General features: G+C 40.0%; 1 protein-coding gene across 1 annotated transcript; it reads right to left on the reverse strand.

Annotated features, from left to right (window-relative positions):
- Window positions 1–875: 875 nt before the first annotated feature.
- Window positions 876–18,178, reverse strand: LOC130917160 (uncharacterized). The gene is made up of 5 exons (XM_057838268.1): window positions 17,924–18,178; window positions 17,587–17,831; window positions 5,424–5,509; window positions 5,195–5,351; window positions 876–4,550 (listed from the first exon to the last, which is right to left on the reverse strand). The coding sequence occupies exons 1-5, from the start codon at window positions 17,985–17,987 to the stop codon at window positions 4,401–4,403; spliced, it is 702 nt and encodes a 233-aa protein (XP_057694251.1). The 5' UTR covers window positions 17,988–18,178; the 3' UTR covers window positions 876–4,400.
- Window positions 18,179–19,536: the final 1,358 nt, after the last annotated feature.

Genomic DNA, 19,536 nt, shown 5'->3' on the forward strand with positions numbered 1-19,536 from the left:
AAAACTCCATGTAGTATGTATCACTAAGTGTCAAGACACAGCTGTGAATGGCCACAGCTTTTTTGGAATTTTATGGGTGATATGGGTAATCTAACAAGGGTCACGATGCAGCAATCGCAGGCATCAAGGAGTGATCGAGATGTTTTTCATATATTTACCCTTTTAATCTTTTTTTTTTCTTTCTTTCTTTGTTTGGATCGATTATTTATCATCTAACATATCGGGGGGAATGTGAAAGTAACAAAAAAAATACAAATAAGCAATAGTTATGAGGCAGATATCCATGACTTTTTTACAGACACCAATTTTTTCATTCTGGCAAAATTTGTTTAAAATATGCGAGTGAATAATTTTTTAATGTCGTTTTTTGCCTTTAAAACGAAATATTGGACACCGAATAATGATTCTCAGCTAAAAATGACAGACATTTTGAATAATAAATATAACTAATTACCTTCTTTTTATGGCTGGGTTGAAACAAAAGCGGTTGCGCAACATCTGTAAACGGGGGTTTCCAGGGTAAAAGAGATAAATTAAAAATAGTTTGGGGGCTTAATGGGCCATGAATCTGTTATGGCAGCATATAAACATATTGTTCTATCAAACACAACAGTTCTTTTGGCTTAAAATACAGCAGTTTATTTTATAGAGGGTTGCAAGAGCAGAAACTGCTTTTTTCAGTCCTGTCTGTGTTTTCTGCCATATACTAGGTTTTTATCCCCTAACGGTAAGGCAACGTGGTGGCTTCAAGTGAAAGTCCCTTTACCATACCTGTCAACCCGAAGCTGTTGGCAATATTAAAAATAGTGACGTATGCCCTTACAAATTTGTGACTAATCTTACAACGTTGTATATAGTGTGCAATATGAAACAAAAATAAAACTCAATTTTTAAAATCATATAAATTTATTGGTAATATTGTAACATATAACCTGGTGCAATCAAAGAATAATCAATATCTTCAGCTACATCATGATTACTAAAATTTAACAGTGACTTTTGTTGTAATTGTATGTAGCACTTTTGGCAATTTCTATCATGTCTTTTGATGGCTGCACTTCAGCTCGCAATCCAGTTTGACTTGAAGGTAGTTTGCTAGTGTGTTCAAATTAAAAAGGTCAATTGATAAAATGAACTTACCGATGCAATCTTTGAGTCAGGGAACATTTCTTTTGCTAATTCTGAGAAGTGATTAGCAATATTTGCGGGCAAATTGTGTTCTGCAACAAATTGGCAGAATAAAATATCCGCTTTCGTCACTTTTCATTCTGCAGATTTCATCGTCATGACCAGTGTTGTTAATCTTACTTTTAAATAGTAATTAGTTACAAATTACTTCTCCCAAAAAGTAATTGAGTTAGTAAGACTAATTAGTTACTTGGCAAAGTAACTGGTGTTACCTTAGTGGAAAATAAGTATTTGGTCACCCTCAAACAAGCAAGATTTCTGGCTGTCAAAGAGGTCTAACTTCTTCTAACGACGTCTAACGACGCTCCATTCGTTACCTGTGTTAATGGCACCTGTTTTAACTCATTATCGGTATATAACACACCTGTCCACAAACTCAGTCAGTCACACTCCAAACTCCACTATGGGACCAAAGAGCTGTCGAAGGACACCAGAGACAAAATTGTAGATCTGTGCCAGGCTGAGAAGACTGAATCTGCAATAGGTAAAACGCTTGGTGTAAAGAAATCAACTGTTGGAGCAATTATTAGAAAATGAAAGACATGCAAGACCACTGATAATCTCCCTCGATCTGGGGCTCCATGCAAAATCTTACCCCCTGGCGTCAAAATGATAACAAGAACGGTGAGCAAAAATCCCAGAATCACACAGGAGGACCGAGTGAATGACAGAGAGCTAGGAACCACTGTAACAAAGGATACTATCACCGCCAGGAACTCAAATCCTGCACTGCCAGACGTGTCCCCCTGCTGAAGAAAGTACACGTCCGGGACCGTCTGCGGTTCGCTAGAGAGCATTTGGATGATCCAGAAGAGGACTGGGAGAATGTGTTATGGGCAGATGAAATCAAAATAGAACTTTTTGGTAGAAACAGGTTCTCATGTTTGGAGGATAAAGAATACTGAATTGCATCCGAAGAACCCACTGTGAAGCATGGGGGTGGAAACATCATGCTTTGGGGCAGTTTTTCTGCAAAGGGACCAGGACGACTGATCTGTGTAAAGGAAAGAATGAATGGGGTCATGTATCGAGAGATTTTGAGTGAAAATCTCCTTCCATCAGCAAGGGCATTGAAGAGGAGACGTGGCTGGGTCTTTCAGCATGACAATGATCCCAAACACACAGCCAGGGCAACTGAATGGGGAACACCTGTAACCTTTTTATGACCTTTCTTGGGTAAAAACACCTGTAACCTTTTTATGACCTTTTGTGAGATGTGCTAACAGTATTAACAATATTCACAATAACAGTATTAACAATATTCACAATATTTTCAATAGTAAATGCAATTATGTGTGTTTAAAACTAGGTGTTATGATTGTTGTCTCTATTCACTTATGCTTTTTAGTGTTTACACAATGGAAAGCGTAAAGTTCTGTTTTCAGTAAATGTCACCATAATGTTTCATTCTGGTTTCTGTTCTCAGTAAATGATACAATCTTGATCAAACAAAACTTACGCATGTGCAATGAATGCTCTCCAACTCCTTAATAAAAGGCTGGCGCTCCTCAGGGGGTGGTTTAGATAAGCTTGTTGCAAGCTACTCGCTCTGCATCAACCTTTTCTCCTGACGGCCGCCAGCGTAAAGCCTTATCACTGTCTCCTATTTGATCCTTGTCTTCGTCCTCCTCTAGGTCTTTATTATTTTGCTAGATACAAGTAAGTTTAGACCTAACACCTTTCTTGTGACCCGAATTGTGTTCCACATATATAACTACACACATATAGCAATAACTGCCTTTATAGCAATAACTGCCTTTGAGAAGAGTAACTGTGTATTGCTGTTTTTATGTGCACACATTCTTTTGGACTGATAATACAACTTATCAGGTTATGCCCGCCACTTTGGCGCGGTTTAGCTCATTGCTATGGTAACCAAGACATTTGATGCGAACCATCTGCTGCTAAAAAGTACGAGTGAACCAATCATATTTGGACACGAGACTCATCTCCTTAAGAGGTTGAGCAAAACATGCTAAGATTACCTTTTTTGGGCAGGCAGTGCGTCTCCTGAGAGCAGGGGCAGGCCACCTCTGTTCCCACGTGACATGTGCCAATAAAGAGACCGACATTTTCCGGGCTACGCCAGGGTCGGTCGTAGGAAGCTTGATTCATAATCAGGGAACTCGTTGTGCTTACTGTGGCGTGGGGGTATTTTAGCTTTGACAACTACATATATCTAGCGCCATTGTTTCTTATGCTTGTGTTTAAACTGCATCATAGGGGTTTTAGACGTTATCAGTGACAATCTAGACCTAGCGCTGTGGTTATTCTGTGTCATGCTTATTTTTTGCTCGCCTTTGTGGGATTGTAATCAATTGTAATCAATAAACTTCATTTATTTGCAATTTCTAATCAATAAACATTGTCTATATCGCGAAAGTGTGCCTGTTGCTGAATCACTGCGAACCTTTGACTTTTTCGTAAAACAGCAACAAATGAGTGGCTTCATAAGAAGCATTTCAAGGTCCTGGAGTGGCCTAGCCAGTCTCCAGATCTCAACCCCATAGAAAATCTGTGGAGGGAGTTGAAAGTCCGTGTTGCCCAACGACATCCCCAAAACATCACTGCTCTGGAGGTCATCTGCATGGAGGAATGGGCCAAAATACCAGCAACAGTGTGTGAAAAGCTTGTGAAGAGTTACAGAAAACGTTTGGCCTCCGTTATTGCCAACAAAGGGTACGTATAGGGTATTGAGATAACTTGGTATTGACCAAATACTAATTTTCCACCATGATTTGCAAATAAATTCTCAAAATCAAACAATGTGATTTTCTGTTTGTTTTTTCCCACATTCTGTCTCTCATGGTTGAGGTTTACCCATGTTGACAATTACAGGCCTCTCTAATATTTTCAAGTGGGAGAACTTGCACAATTAGTGGTTGACTAAATACTCATTTGCCCCACTGTTTTTGAAATATTTAATTAGCCAGGCTAATGTCGTGGCTCTCAGCTACGGTACATGTATGTAAAATGCGTAGCTGATTACAGCTACATTACCCTATGTCAGGGGTCGGGAATCTTCAAATCAACAAATCAAAATCTCTTATTTGTGCTGTGTCACAGGTGATATTTCAAAAAAATGAAGGCTTGAGAAATATTCCCCATGCGTGCTTACAATAGGGGTTGAAAAAAAAAAAAATTGACGTCGAGACAAGAAGCGAACGCCCAGACGGGAGGTTGTGCTTCCGATCGTTCCGTTATCGAAGACATCATATCAGCTTGACGTCCATCAGCGACACATCACGCTGACTTGTCAGCGCCATGAAGTTTCGCGGGTGGAAGCCTTGATAAGCGAAATCCTCCTGGTGGACACCGCCGACGGTCACGCGGAAGCGGTCGACGTCGCTCCTTATGATCACCTGAGCAACGGGGAGACGGTGTCGATGTCACTACCCGATCGTGTTGGGTTACCGGATCGCAATGGATTGCTACGATGCATGCGCAAACCGATGTCAGTTTTTTTAGCGTGTTGAAGGCAGATATAGTTATTTACGTGATGGATTCAACGATAGAAATAAATTTCTTTTTTGATGTGATATTTTTTTAAATGACTCATAAGAAAGAATCCAATTATTATGTAGTAGGTAAACACTATACCTGCTGAATGCTGAATCATTTTAAATGTAAATGTGTAGAACATAAACGAATCTGAAGCTTTCGTATATTTTTACAATAACAGTTTCTTACATGGATCTTATCAACTAAAAATACTAATTCATCTGTAGATATTTGTAAAACCCTCGAAAAACACTTCCCTTTTTATATGTACATACGTATGCATCGACCGGATCAGGGTATACCTCACTTGCCCTACCTATTTAGGAAAATGTACTTCTTTCATTGAATCTATCACGCGTTAGTCTGCCGTCCAAACTCGAGGGGAAGTGACATAGTTTCGCGCGTACACAGTAGCAATCCGTTGCAATCTGGTAGCCCGTCACGATCAGGTAGTGACACCTACAACAACAGTCCGCTGTGCAGTACTTGACTTTAGTCACCTGACCTCAAAGTGGCGTCCAATGGGGAGAGGGTCTGCCTCTGTCTCCTCTTCGACGTCCCAAAAGCCGCCCAGTTTGGAGTTGCGCGCCGTATCTTGCCCGTTGACACGAAAGCCCAGGTTCATCGCGGTGCCTTTGGCCGTGCGCAGTTGGAAGGTGACGCTGCAATTCAAACAATTTGTCATTGTAACGGCCGTATCCGTGAAGGGCGGCCTTGTCCAGCCGAGTACTTACATATCTGCCTCCGGTTGGACATTTCCTCTTATGGCGATGCTGCGGCCCACACCGAAAAGGCCGAGAAGCTTAACTAGGAATCCTTCCTGCAAGCGCACACACAATTTTGAACAAGTCAGTTGATAATTTCATTCGAGTACTCATGTTTCATACACCATTTTTCATGTCCAAATTCAAGCAATTCTTCAGGACTTTCAAGACCAATATTTCAGTTTTTCCACTATCTTTTAAACATTATCCCAGTTTTTTTTTCTGACATGATGCGCCAGAAATAAAGCATGATGCCGTAAAGGTCTTCCCAAATATTCTACAAACAAGGAGGCTCGAGAAATTTAGTTTGAAAGGTGCCGATTCTTAACCCCGGTATGATGGTGCGTTACTGGGGGCAGTGAGCAAGTTTTAGCCCGTCCAATAGCACAGGTACGGCGTGGCCAAGGAAACCTTGATAAATGGACTTTATTGAAAGGACACTTGAAAAATGGCTCTCTTATCCAATGGCTAAGCTAATATCTCGATGTAAGTTTGTGTGGAACTGTAGTTCACAACAACAACAAAGCTCTTATTACACTCTCCTACTCCTTAATAGAAGTAGCTGTTTTCTTGTGAAACAAGGGGAGTCCATCAAAAGCTAAGTCAGTAAGCTCAGTCCTCGCGGGGACGAAGCTGAGCATAGTGGCTCCCAGCTCAAGCCTGGGTATATGTGTATCTAGAGATCTAGGTGTACATACATATATTGGCCCAAGGCCAATTATATAGCTTTTCCTTTGATTTTTGTATATATTGTACATAGTCATTTAAGTTTTGTTTATATTTTCTTGCATTGTGTGGCATTATTTGTATATATTAAGTTTTTGTGTATTTTATTCTGGTTCTGTACTGTTGGCACTTAAGTTTTAACTGAGCACTTTAAAATTTGACAAAAATAGTGGAGAGAATATAGATTCTACATTAACAAATCTTTCAAATATATAAATGTAATTATAAATATATAGCCCCTTTCCTCGTTTATACATATATATTTTTTAAACATTTCATTATCATTGGATTATATTTGATTTTGGGGCTGCTGGTTACAGGACTGCACAAATTGAATTGCATGCTGTATATAGGTTGAATTTTATTTTATTATTTTTTTAACGGATTGTAATGTGGTTTGTATTTAAATCTTTTAGCACTTTTTATACTTGCACTTATCCTTGACATAGCACTTTCTTATTTTAAAATAATCTTAGCGTATATTCATATATACATCCTAAACCTTATTTTATTTTCTAAGCATAATTAATGAAATTAAATGCTGAACCATAAGATCTATCAAAAATAATAACACAATATATTGTACAACTTTTTCCTCTACCTTAAACAAAGATTTGTAGTCAGAATTGGTAGGTTTAGCTCTGTAAACATCATACCTGTCAAGTTGTACGGTTTCGGCGTAATTTGTACAAGTGAGTACTGATTTTTAAATGTGTACGCTGTATGTTCAAAATCTGTATGTTTTTCATGCATTATGTTCGGATTTTGTCACCGTTTTGGCAACGAGCCAATGTGCGTTACGATGCGTTACTACGTTGGCTGAATGACGCAAGAAAAGTAAGAGACACTGAGAGAGAAGAGTGTTTGTTGTGTCGCTGTAGCAAACGTGATGCTAGGCTAGGTGGCTTCAACATTTCCTGACTGTAGTCGACAGCCTCTCGACAGCCTACAATCTACGCCTAGATATCACATGATTATAGAACTACATGCGAAATGACAGACATATTAAAAAAGTTAATAAACAGCCGCCATTTTGAAGCAGTAGACTTCTCAGAAAGGCTCTGTTGTCGTGAACCTTCCTATCGAACTTAAGCAACTTTTCATCTAAAATACTCCTAAATCGGCAAATTCTTGACTTGAATCTATCGTTAAATGATGAAACAGTTTCAAAACTTTCACATGTCGAAAGTAGACAGAAGGGAACTAATGCAAAAACGGGAGCACTTTTAACAACTTTAACGATTGATTCACAACATTAAATGACTTCCAAACATAGCAAAGGTTACTATGTTTTGTTTTTTTTTTAAATGGGGAAAAAAATACATGAACCGTAACACTAGTTACTTTGCCAAGTAACTAATTACTCTTAGATTCAGCTAACTTTTTGGGAGATGTAATTTGTAACTGTAAAAAAATTAACTTTTTTAAAGTGAGATTAACAACACTGGTAATAAAGATGAAGTCTTCAGAATGAAAAAAGACGAAAGCGGAGATTTTAATCTGCTAATTTGTTGCCGAACACAATTTGCCTGCAACTATTGCTGATCAGAATTAGAAAAAGAAATGTTCCCTGACTCAAAGGTTGCATCGGTAAGTTAATTTTATCAATTGACCTTTTGATTTATAATTGGACACACAAACGAACAACTCTCAAGTCAAACTGAATTGCGAGCTGAAGTGCAGCCATCAAAAGACATGATAGAAATTGCCGAAAGTGCTACATACAATTATAACAAAAGTCAGTTAAATTTTAGTAATCATGGTGTAGCTGAAGCTATTGATTGTTCTTTGATGGCACCAGGTTATATCATAAGCGGATTTTAAGGGGGGCCATGCCCCCCTGGTGGCCGAAAAGTGTCATTGCATGTAATTGACTTTCTTATACATATATATATGTATTGAGGCTGTAAAGCAATAAAACTGCAACAAAAATGAATGAAATGAACAAAAAAACATTTTTAAAATGGGTCTAAATTATTTTTCGAGCACCTTAGACGGTCATTTGCTTTGCATATAATTTAATATACCCTCACCGGCCACTTTATTAGGTACACCATGCTATTAACGGGTTGGACCCCCTTTTGCCTTCAGAACTGCCTCAATTCTTCGTGGCATAGATTCAACAAGGTGCTGGAAGCATTCCTCAGAGAGTTTGGTCCATATTGACATAATGGCATAACACAGTTGGTGCAGATTTGTCGGCTGCACATCCATGATGCGAATCTCCTGTTCCACCACATCCCAAAGATGCTCTATTGGATTGAGATCTAGTGACTGTGGAGGCCATTTGAGTACAGTGAACTCATTGTCATGTTCAACAAACCAGTCAGATGATTCCAGCTTTATGACACTGCGCATTATCCTGCTGAAAGTAGCCATCAGAAGTTGGGTACATTGTGGTCATAAAGGGATGGACATAGCAACAATTCTCAGGTAGGCTGTGGCGTTCCAACGATGCTCAATTGGTACCAAGGGGCCCAAAGAGTGCCAAGAAAATATTCCCCACACCATTACACCACCACCACCAGCCTGAACCATTGATACAAGGCAGGATGGATCCAGGCTTTCATGTTGATGACGCCAAATTCTGACCCTACCATCCGAATGTCGCAGCAGAAATCGAGACTCATCAGCCCAGGCAACATTTTTCCAATCTTCTATTGTCCAATTTTGATAAGCTTGTGCAAATTGTAGCCTCAGTTTCCTGGTCTTAGCTGAAAGGAGTGGCACCCGGCGTGGTCTTCTGCTGCTGTAGCCCATCTGCCTCAAAGTTTGACGTACTGTGCGTTCAGAGATGCTCTTCTGCCTACCTTGGTTGTAACCTGTGGTTATTTGAGTCACTGTTACCTTTCTATCAGCTCGAACCAGTCTGGCCATTCTCCTCTGACCTCTGGCATCAACAAGGCATTTCCGCTCACAGAACTGCCGCACACTGTTTTTCTTTTTTGGACCATTCTCTGTAAGCCCTAGATATGGTTGTGCTTGAAAATCCCAGTAGATCAGCAGTTTCTGAAATACTCAGACCAGCCCTTCTGGCACCAACAACCATGCCACGTTCAAAGTCACTCAAATAACCAACAGTGTGATGCCATCATGTCAATACGGACCAAACTCTCTGAGGAATGCTTCCAGCACCTTGTTGAATCTATGCCACGAAGAATTGAGGCAGTTCTGAAGGCAAAAGGGGGTCCAACCCGTTACTAGCATGGTGTACCTAATAAAGTGGCCGGTGAGTGTATATATATATATATATATATATATATATTAGTGTTGTATCGGTCGTGAACGATTCGTTCTTTTTGAACGAATAGTTTGGGTGAACGAGACCGAACTAATCACCTTCTGCACTGATTCGTTCTATGAATGAAGCTGGTACTTATTAGCCGCGTGGGAGGGCGTTGAGCAAGCGGCAGCGTCTTCTGACATCGCACACAACCAATCAGACGCCAGCCTCATCGCGGGCAGGGGAGGGAGCGGAAACAGAATCAGGGTGTCTGTCACTCCCTTCCACGTGTGGCCAATAAGCAGCCAGCGTGCACGCAAGGGGGCAAGACTGAGTTATGTCACTTCCCGTTCACTTACTGTCGGTCCTCCTACCGAGTCCCGACCGAGAATGGTTAGACCAGACATGTCCAAAGTGCGGCCCGGGGGCCAAATGCGGCCCGTGGTCAAATTTCATCCGGCCCCAGCCTCTGTCAGAGGATCAATAATGTCTGGCCCGCACACAGATTTATTAAATTGGTCAGCAGTACTGCTTACACATTAAATGCTTCTCCTCATTTACCCACTAAAAGGCAGCAGCCCTCTAAGCAACATTACCCCGTGTGACCCTTGACTTCCAATTTTCTAAAATGGCAACGATCAACAACAAAAAACAAAGTTGACTGCGACGGCCGACGCTTCACGGATAGGTGGAAATTGGACTATTTCTTCACTAAAATAAGCGACAACTGTGTCTGCCTCATTTGCAAAGAGACAGTCGCTGTTTTTAAAGAGTTTAATGTGAGGCGATATTACCAAACAAGACACGCTGATATGTACGACAAGATTACAGGGAAGATACGCAGCGAGAAATTGAAGCAACTTGAAGCTAGTTTAATTTCACAGCAGCAGTAATCCGCAAGATCCCGAGAGTCGAAAGGGAACGCCACAAACGCTAGTTGCGAGATTGTTGAAATTATTAATTAAAAAAATAAATAAATAAATAAAGCAAATGTGACACACAGAATGGCTTGCTAAAATTTGCTTAAATATATTGTTCCACGTAAATGACGTCAGCCAAGGTCGGCCCCCCACATTTTTACCACACCAAATCTGGCCCCCTTTGCAAAAAGTTTGGACACCCCTGGGTTAGACGATTCGTTCTGCTATGCTAACTTGGCTTCCCGGCAGTCACGCAGCAGCGCTGCTGTAGTGAACGAGTCAAGCACGGAAAGGAAAGGGCTTTGTCACATCTTTTTTAATGTTGAGCCTATCATATGCTACTCAAATTAACAAACAAAATCACCACACAAAACAGTGAGCAAGGTTTAGTGTACTTTTCTCAACAGACTCGAAACTACATATGACGACATAGTATCAACTTTATAGTAGTTTAAAACTTTTTCGCCAGTAGCTACAAGGCGAGCGGAGCAAAGGCTGAGTGAGCTACGGAGACGTCGCGGGGGCGGGCGAGAAAGCTGTCAAGAGACTAGCTGGACGTCACGGCAGAGAAATTTATCTCATCTGTGCCCAGTGAAAATGACTATTTAGTACGATCACCATAATATGGATTTGCTATTAAACAGTATTTCATTCAATTTTTTCTAAGTGTTTTTTTTTTCTCTCCCATGTCAGAGCTTGTCGGGTTGGGGCGCAAATTTGACAAATTAATGTTGATTGAGTCCATCCGTCCATCCTGTGCTATTTAAGCGCCCAAAAACTAAACAAGGGCACGGAGGATGTATATATACATATATGTTTCCATTTTCTTAACAGACAAATGAGAGTGCAAAGATAATATACAGTAGGACTACTTTCTAGCCAGTACAAGGGGGGCTATTTGGCGCAGCGGGGAGGGGACGGGAATCATGCTATTTTGTATGTGCACACAATGCACAACAGAAATTACTATTAAGTACGTAGTAATAGTTTTATAATCCTGATTTTAAATTCACATGTCCTGTACTAAGTTGTGTCCAGTGTTGTTTTATTATTGACAAATGCTTACATTACAGTGTATATAAAGACAAGGCTAAAGTTGAAGTTTTTTGTTACAATACTGTAACTGTCAAAAGCCTTTTTTTGTTTGTTTATACAGCAAGGCCAAAAGTTTGGACACACCTCATTCGAGCATTTTCTTTATTTTTATGACTATATACATTGTAAATTATCACTGAAGGTAACAAAACTATGAATGAACACGTGTGGAATTATGTACTTAGCGAGAAAAAAAGGTGAAATAACTAAAAACATATATTCTGGTATCTTCAAAGTAGCCTCCCTTTGCTCTGATGACTTTTTTTGCATTCTTTTAATGGGCTTCAAGAGGGAGTCACCTAGAATGTTTTTTGACTTCACAGGTATGCCTTTTCAGGGTCGATTACTGGAATTCATTGCTTTTTCAATGGGATTTTGATGTGGAGAGAGCAGTGAATTCCACTGAGATGTGTGCATCTGCATATGGATGCTGTTGTGAAGTCAAATCACGCTGGTTGCCTCACTGACTGTCAGCTGCTGCTACTTAACTTCTATTCACACATATTCTAAGTGCAATACATATTTATGTACAATATCAATGTGCAGTATTCTATTCTATTCTATTGGCAACTTCCACACAAAGTAAATGGCAGACTGGCAGCAGAAGTTGGTTGCCGTGGTAATGATAGACATGTTGGTACTTGTCTTAGTAGCGGGGGTGGGTTAAAGACCCTCATCAGGCCACAGCCACCAGAAAGTGTCAAAGTCGTCAGGACTAAACTATTACATTAAACAGGTAGGGGTGACAAGTTGTCCCTGCTCAATGCTTACAATTAAAGCACAATGCTTATAAACACACAAGTCCACCCTTCACGTTTCATTAATTCCATGGTCCCATGTCCTAGGCCAGTTTTCTTCTATTACAAACATTTTTTGGTCGGTGAAGTTCAGTAAACAAATACCTAGTGAAACAGTGAGAGAGAATTAAAGAGAAGATGAGCCAGTCACGAAAAAGAAGTGCTGTTTGGACACAGTTTGACCAGGACTCTGAAACAGCTGCAATTTGCAAAATATGCAAAACAAAGATTTCCACTAAAGGGGGGTCAACAGCAAATCTCCAAAGACATTTGAGAGCAAGACATCCAACTGTTCAGCTACAAGAGGTGAGAGAGGAACCTGCCCTTGCAGGCAGCAGCACTGCTGCAACCAGTACTGTTCAGGCCTGTGAAACCAGTGCTAGCCCACCAGTCACCGCTACAACCAGGACAGGGAGAGTAACTCAAACAAGACTCACCCATTATGTGTCAAGGCCAATTGACCCGCTGAGGCAAAAGGCATTAGATGAGATGCTTGCTACAATGGTAGCAATGGATTTTCAACCCTACTCGATTGTGGAAGACCAAGGATTCCGTCTGTTTACAAAGGGACTTAACCCACACTATGTTTTACCAAGTCGGAAAACTCTGTCAAACACATTTGTACCTGATTTGTACCAGAGAACACTAGCCAAGATGAAAGAAAGGGTGAATAGAGCACAAGCAGTGTGTCTGACCACGGACTGCTGGACATCAAGAACCACCACATCTTTCATGTCAGTAACATGCCATTTTATTGACGGAAGTGAGATGGCCTCTGTACTGCTGGACTGTTTTGAAGTAAGTGACAGACACACAGCAAACAACCTATCAGAACAGCTTATTAGAGTTGCAAAAGAGTGGGACATAAAGGATAAGGTATGTGCCTGTGTGTCTGACAACGCATCCAATGTGGTCAAGGCAATTCAGAACACAGGGTGGCCACACCTTTTCTGTTTTGCCCACACCCTTAATTTAATAGTAAATAATGGCATAACAGCAATTAGAAAAACTGTAGAAAAAGTGAAGGCAATTGTGGAATATTTGCACAAAAGCACAGTTGCTACACAAAAACTGCGAGCCACCCAGCAGCAGTTGGGTTTGCCAGAATATAGGCTGAAGCAAGACTGTGCAACACGGTGGAATTCAACTTACTTCATGCTCCAGAGTGCCCTTCAGAACAAAGATGCGGTAATAACCACCTTGGCACTCACCAATCCAAAGCTGTCCACACTAACACCAGAAGAGTGGGATGAAATACAGCAGGCCTGTGACATTTTGAAACCCTTTGAGCAAGTCACCAGCGAGATTAGTGGTGAGAGGTATGTATATCAATTTTATAAATGCAATGTTGGATAATCCTGTTATTTTGAAGGATTAAAGTACATTGTTCTGTGTCAGTATTAATCAATGTTGCTGTTATCAAAACCAAACCTTGTTTTTCTTTGTGTTAGATATGTTACTGCGTCAAAGGTGATTCTCCTAGCAAGAGGGTTGCAGAAGATTGTTGCAAACAAACAAAAAGATGCGAACCTGATGGATGCTGTGAAACACATGGTGGACACAATTTGTGTGCAAATGTCACACAGGTTCCACAAAATTGAGGCTCATGTTTTGCTCTCTGAGGCAGCAGCACTGGATCCTAGATTCAAAAGAATGGCTTTTAACAGGGCTGAAGATTCTGATAGAGTCTATCAGCATCTACGCAATGCTGCAGCTAAAGGGAGCCTCCTCCACCAGGAGGTGGAAGAAGAAGCGGGAGCAGCTGCACAGCCACGGGAATCTAGCCAGGACAGCCAGATTTGGCAAGAATTTGATCAGCAAGTCTCAGACCTTGTGAGCACCCGTCAGAATCCAATGACAGAGTCCATGCTTGAGGTCCGTGCCTTTTTGGAGGAGCCACTTATCTCAAGGTCATCAAACCCCCTCACGTGGTGGCAAAGTAGAGGTGTGCTCTATCCAAGACTTAGCCAAGTCATGATGAAGAGACTTTGTATCGTGGCCACATCTGTCCCATCTGAGAGGATTTGCAGTAAAATGGGACAGCTCCTCACAGAGAGACGAAATAGACTAAGTTCAACAAAAGTCAGCCAGCTGGTGTTTTTAAATGCAAATGTGAAGAAGGCACAATAGACAGCACCATTTGGGGATTTTTTTCTGATATCTTTATTTACATGACTGTTTTTGTGGTCTATTTTCATTGCGCATTTTAGTTGCTATCATTTTATTTCACATTTCTTATTGTATGCTACCTAGTTCCTATATGTTTATGTTGCATTCCTTAGTCACTTCAACTTTTTTTGCACTAAATGTAAACCAGGCCTATTTATTTGTTTTTAGATGTTATTGAAGTCTTTTTTTAAGTTTGGGATTCATATTTTATTTACCGCTTTCAATGTTATTATAATTTCTATTGTTAATCTTGACATTTATGTCCTTTATTTTTTTTTTCTGCACTAAATTTAAATCAGGCCTATTTATTTGTTTTCAGATGTTATTTAAGTCTTTTTTTTAGTTTTAATGTGCGATTTATATTCTATTTACTACTTTCAATATATGTTATTGTAATTTGGTAATTTTGACATTTTTGGACTTTATTTTTTGCACTAAATGTAAATCATGCCTATTCATTAGTTTTCAGATGTCATTCAAATCTTTTTTATAGTTTTAATTTTCGATATTTATTTTATTTATCACTTTCATTATGTTCTTATTTTTATTGTTAATGTTGACTTTTATGGTCTTTTATTTTATTTTTTTTTTGTGCACTAAATATAAATGTTTTTTGCTGCGTTTGAATAATATTTTTTTCTTCTTTGTGTGCAATAAATCTCACTTAACCACAAAAATAGCCGAAGGCAGTTTATTTAAATCCCACATATATTTGTTCTTTAGTCAAAATTGTTTGGTGGTATATCAAATTGCTTTCACGAGCAGCCAGTCAACGTAAACACGCGTTAAGGTATATGAAAGAGGGAAGGGAGCGTAAACGCAATTTAGCGTGATTGAGAAAGTCCGTGCTTCAAAAAAGGGAAATGTTTAACTGTGTCTTATATCAAAATGCAACAAGCACAAGAAGGACTTTGATCCCATTGAACTAGGACAGACGACGCGGAAGTTCTCCCTCGCTTTTGCAGCAGCGGGAGGGAGACGAGGCTGTGTCTGTGAAAGCAGAATGATATCGCCTGTCACTCATTTCTGAAATTACGACGAGTGGTCAATGTGCAAGAGAGGGAGGGACCAAGCAATGTCACTTCCCGTTCAGTTATACTGCGAAGCGGTCTTTGGTGATTCGTTCGGCAACGTCACTTCCCGTTCACTAACCGAACGATTCATTTGGGCGGGGAGGGAGGTGAGGAGGGCGAACGATTCGTTGAACGATTCGTTTGAACGAATCTTTTTACTGAACGAACCGGAATGGATTCGTTTGCTCAAGTGAACGACAGATCCCGTCACTAATATATATATATATATATATATATATATATATATATATATATAGATATAGATATTTTTTTTTTTTTTTTTTTTTTTTTTTTTTAAATGATTTATTTCTTTGAAAATGTTTTTTGGATTGAAGCAACTTTTTGGCGGATTGATTTAGACACAAGTGTCCTAATCATAATATGTCTCAAACACAAAAGGGATCAATCAATCAATCAATCAATCAATCAATCAATCTTCAATCAAAGAAAACTTTTTCAATGAAAAATTAAGTGTTCAAATGCCAATTTTTCAATCTCAAATATTGTTTTGCATTCAAAAACTTTTCCTATGATTTTTTGGATTGATTTTTTTTTTTTTTTTTTTTTTTAATTGAAGCAACTTTTTTTATTTGAATAATAGAGACCAAAATCTACCTCCATATGGCTCCGCCCAGAGGGTACAATTTTTGACTGGGATAACTACATTGGCACGATACCGGCGGGCGTACCAAATTCCATTGGCTGACGATCTTGGTGAAAAGTATTGGCTAAGCAGCCTGATTTAGAATTCCCCTCAAGAATGATGGGAAACGAAAAACGCTCATTGTCAACTTATTCTAAATATTCTTGTAAGTTCATTTTATTGCAGACACTGCTGCGTTTTGGGTCATCAACATATTAGGCTCGAGCGTTTACGTCACAGCAGCACGGGATCATGCGAGATTTGCGACAACGCAGTCATTTCGGAAGCACGTCTGCATCACGGGACATTTAAACTTAACGGCAAGTACAATTCAACTACGAGTGCCAAAGATGGAAAAAAGTAAGGAAAACTTGCCAGTTCGATACAGAGACAAACTTGTTACCACGGCGAAGGACAGATATGTGAGCAATTTTAAGGATGTGAACAATGTTAACCCTTACGAGCAAGCCGAACACAAATGGAATAAAGATGTCGACAAGCTTCCGCCACTACGCGAAATGGACATCATGCTGTATTTAGTGTTTGGTGTAAGTTACTACACTCATCAGCAATTCTGAAACTACAAATCGCTACAAAGCTACGAACAGTTTTGCTGCGGATGGGTGCAGGATCTGCACATTATGACCATAGTAAACGGCAACACCATCTTTCTAGCAAAGGTAGGCAATGTGTGTTTACATTAGTCTGTGACCAAGGATGTACACATTTTTTGTTGCAGAAACTGTAGCCTGTGTACAAATTCTTTGCCACTCTCTCACGTCAACATATTACAGCTTTTTCATTTAGCAACGACAGGAATTATGTCTTATGAAGACAATGCACATGTATGCGTGCTAGTTGTTTAGCTGTAGCTATAGCTAACAACAGGCCGACTTAGGGCACAAAGTTACCAAAATGTGCGTAAACAAACGAAATTAACTTACCGGAGTGGAAGTGCATAGAGCAAACTCTGTGTGTAACTGGAGAATCAAACGTTATGCCCTTCCTTCTGATCGAAGCCACCCATGCCATTCTTCGACGTTTGGTAAGTTCAGATATGACCTTTCCCTCGCCTTTTCTCCATGTAGGGATCAGGAAGAAACTCAATGGTGTTCCGTCAAGCTGTACATTCTACTTTCTTTTCGATCGGTTGTTGCAATTCTTTACCGCACAATAATTTCCAACCATTTTTAAAGAGCGACCTGTGTTGAAATGCCTCACTGTTTATGTTTCCCGCTTCCAAAATGGCGATAGCGGCGGAAACCTCGCGAGTGCCACGTCATACGCTCGAGTCTAATTGTCAAACTCCGTCTATGGGTTCTATGTGACAATATTACCAATAAATTCATATATTTTAAAAATTGAGTTATTTTTGTTTCATATTGCACGCTATATAAAACGTAAGATTAGTCACCAATTTGTAAGGGCATAAGTCACTATTTGTAAGATTGCCAATGGCCTCGGGTTGACAGGTATGAAAAACTCACCTTATTAGGGGAGATAACTAGCATGCACGGGTCTGTGATGTCTTCAACTTTGTCCATCAGAGTAGAATCTGCGACGTCACCTGGTGCTGGAGGCAGTGCACATAGAGGAGCAGCAGGGCAGGTAGGTGCTGGAGGACGCGTGGGAGGAATGGTCTCGCATGGAGGAGGGGTGGGAGGGCACGGACCAAGAGGAGGCGCACAAGTGGGGCACATCGGACACTCCGTACATTTGCAAGGCTCGCAACCTGCAACAAATCGGAATATGAGATTCGAAGACATGCAAAATAAGCAAGCCTTCATTACTTGTGAATCTTTAAGGATGAATCCAATTACTCACTCGACACCGCTGCCGCCGGCAAAAAGGTGGCGAAGGTGGCGACCATCAGAACAAGAGGCGACATGGCGACACCGCGAACGGAGAAAGGCTTCACGCGGGTGAGGATCCTCCAGTGGACTATTTGGGGACGAGACGAGAAGCACCAAGGACGCTGGTTTGCTTATTCGGTGGATGGAGGGAGGGAAGTTCCTTAAGTAGGCACGTTCGTCACAGAGGGACTCCGCTCAGACGTCATAAACGCGGAGCGTATCTGAAGCCTCAAAGCCAGTGTTTGAGAGAACTTCTTCAAAGGGAGATAGTATCCAAACCTGCAGCAATTTATTTTTGGAACTATTTATACGAAAATATTGAATGGAAACACAAGAAATATGAAGAAATCACACGCACAACACTTCAGGGGTTTTATCCTGTAAAGACAACAGTGGTAAAATTTAAAAATAATACTGCGACGTCATGTTCTTTTTGTGCAAGTACAGATGAAACTTTCCCATTTGTTTTGGGAACGTACTTACACTCACATCTTTTGGGTTGACCTGGAAATTTTTATCAACTCCAAAATTGAGCCCACATTGAAAATAGTTTGTTGTCATATTTTGCTCGGGCTATCCAACTTTGAAGACCCAGAAATAGATATGTTATAAATCTGATTTTAATTTTTGGCAAAATTCCACATTCACCATGTATGATATGCGAATCAAAAACCAAATATATATATATATATATATATATATATATATACATACATACATACATATATATATATGTATATGGACGATTTAAGTTGAACCCCAAGGCTATAAGGACCAAAAGACTTTGCAAACAATACAGCTTGTGTTGAAAATAACCCCGGCCCTTTTATTTATTATTGTTGTTGGTATAAATTTGTTGATTTGTCTGAATAAAAGTCATAAAAAGGCAGCTAGTGTCTGCTTTAAATCAAAGGACGTCATTGTTTCAGTGGCAACATTCCACTTGTCCAAAGACAAAACACATTACAAAGGTTTTGCATTTCCACAGCTGCCACTGGGCGACCTAAATGTGACCTATAGCAACAGAAGGCATGGAAATTGCACCACTGTATTCCAGTGGATTGCAAACATGTACATGGTATGAGTATAACCAAAACTTGAAAGAAAGGGTTCTGTGTCTATGTTGATTTTGAGTGAGGAATCTGCATGTGGTGATTTTATTTGAGGTGGCAACAGCTTTCATATCATTCGGGGGGAATAAAACCCGTTGTAGTCAAATCAAACATGCATTCTGGTAAATTTCAGTCAAATAATATTGAGTGAATTCAAGTCAATGTATTCAGGCAATTTGAACTGTGAAGCAATGCCTTATAAGTGAGCTATCACCACAAGACTTTTGAAAGATTTATTCACATTTTCCACACACTTTGCTCAGCCTTCACATTTTTCTAAATTTCCCAAACAGTAAAGTCACTGTATTGAGTTATTCGTTCCAGAGAAGAAATGAGCTACTTCTCATACGAACATTTGGTAATTGTTCTGTGCTCATGGATTTTCTTGTCACTGCCCTCGCCGAACTTGAGCGGGGGTGGGAGAAACAGAAGGGGAAGTAAATTGGTTTCTAAAGACATTTTACATTGGGAA

This window comes from Corythoichthys intestinalis, chromosome 1 (genome assembly GCF_030265065.1).
Source record: "Corythoichthys intestinalis isolate RoL2023-P3 chromosome 1, ASM3026506v1, whole genome shotgun sequence".
Lineage (NCBI taxonomy): Eukaryota > Metazoa > Chordata > Actinopteri > Syngnathiformes > Syngnathidae > Corythoichthys > Corythoichthys intestinalis.

Coding starts and splice junctions, on each gene's coding strand:
- LOC130917160 (XM_057838268.1), bottom strand. CDS start 17,987: ATGTCGCCTCTTGTTCTGATGGTCGCCACCTTCGCCACCTTTTTGCCG. Junction 17,832..17,923: donor GCCGGCGGCAGCGGTGTCGA/GTGAGTAATTGG, acceptor GATTTGTTGCAG/GTTGCGAGCCTTGCAAATGT. Junction 5,352..5,423: donor GTCCAACCGGAGGCAGATAT/GTAAGTACTCGG, acceptor TTTGAATTGCAG/CGTCACCTTCCAACTGCGCA.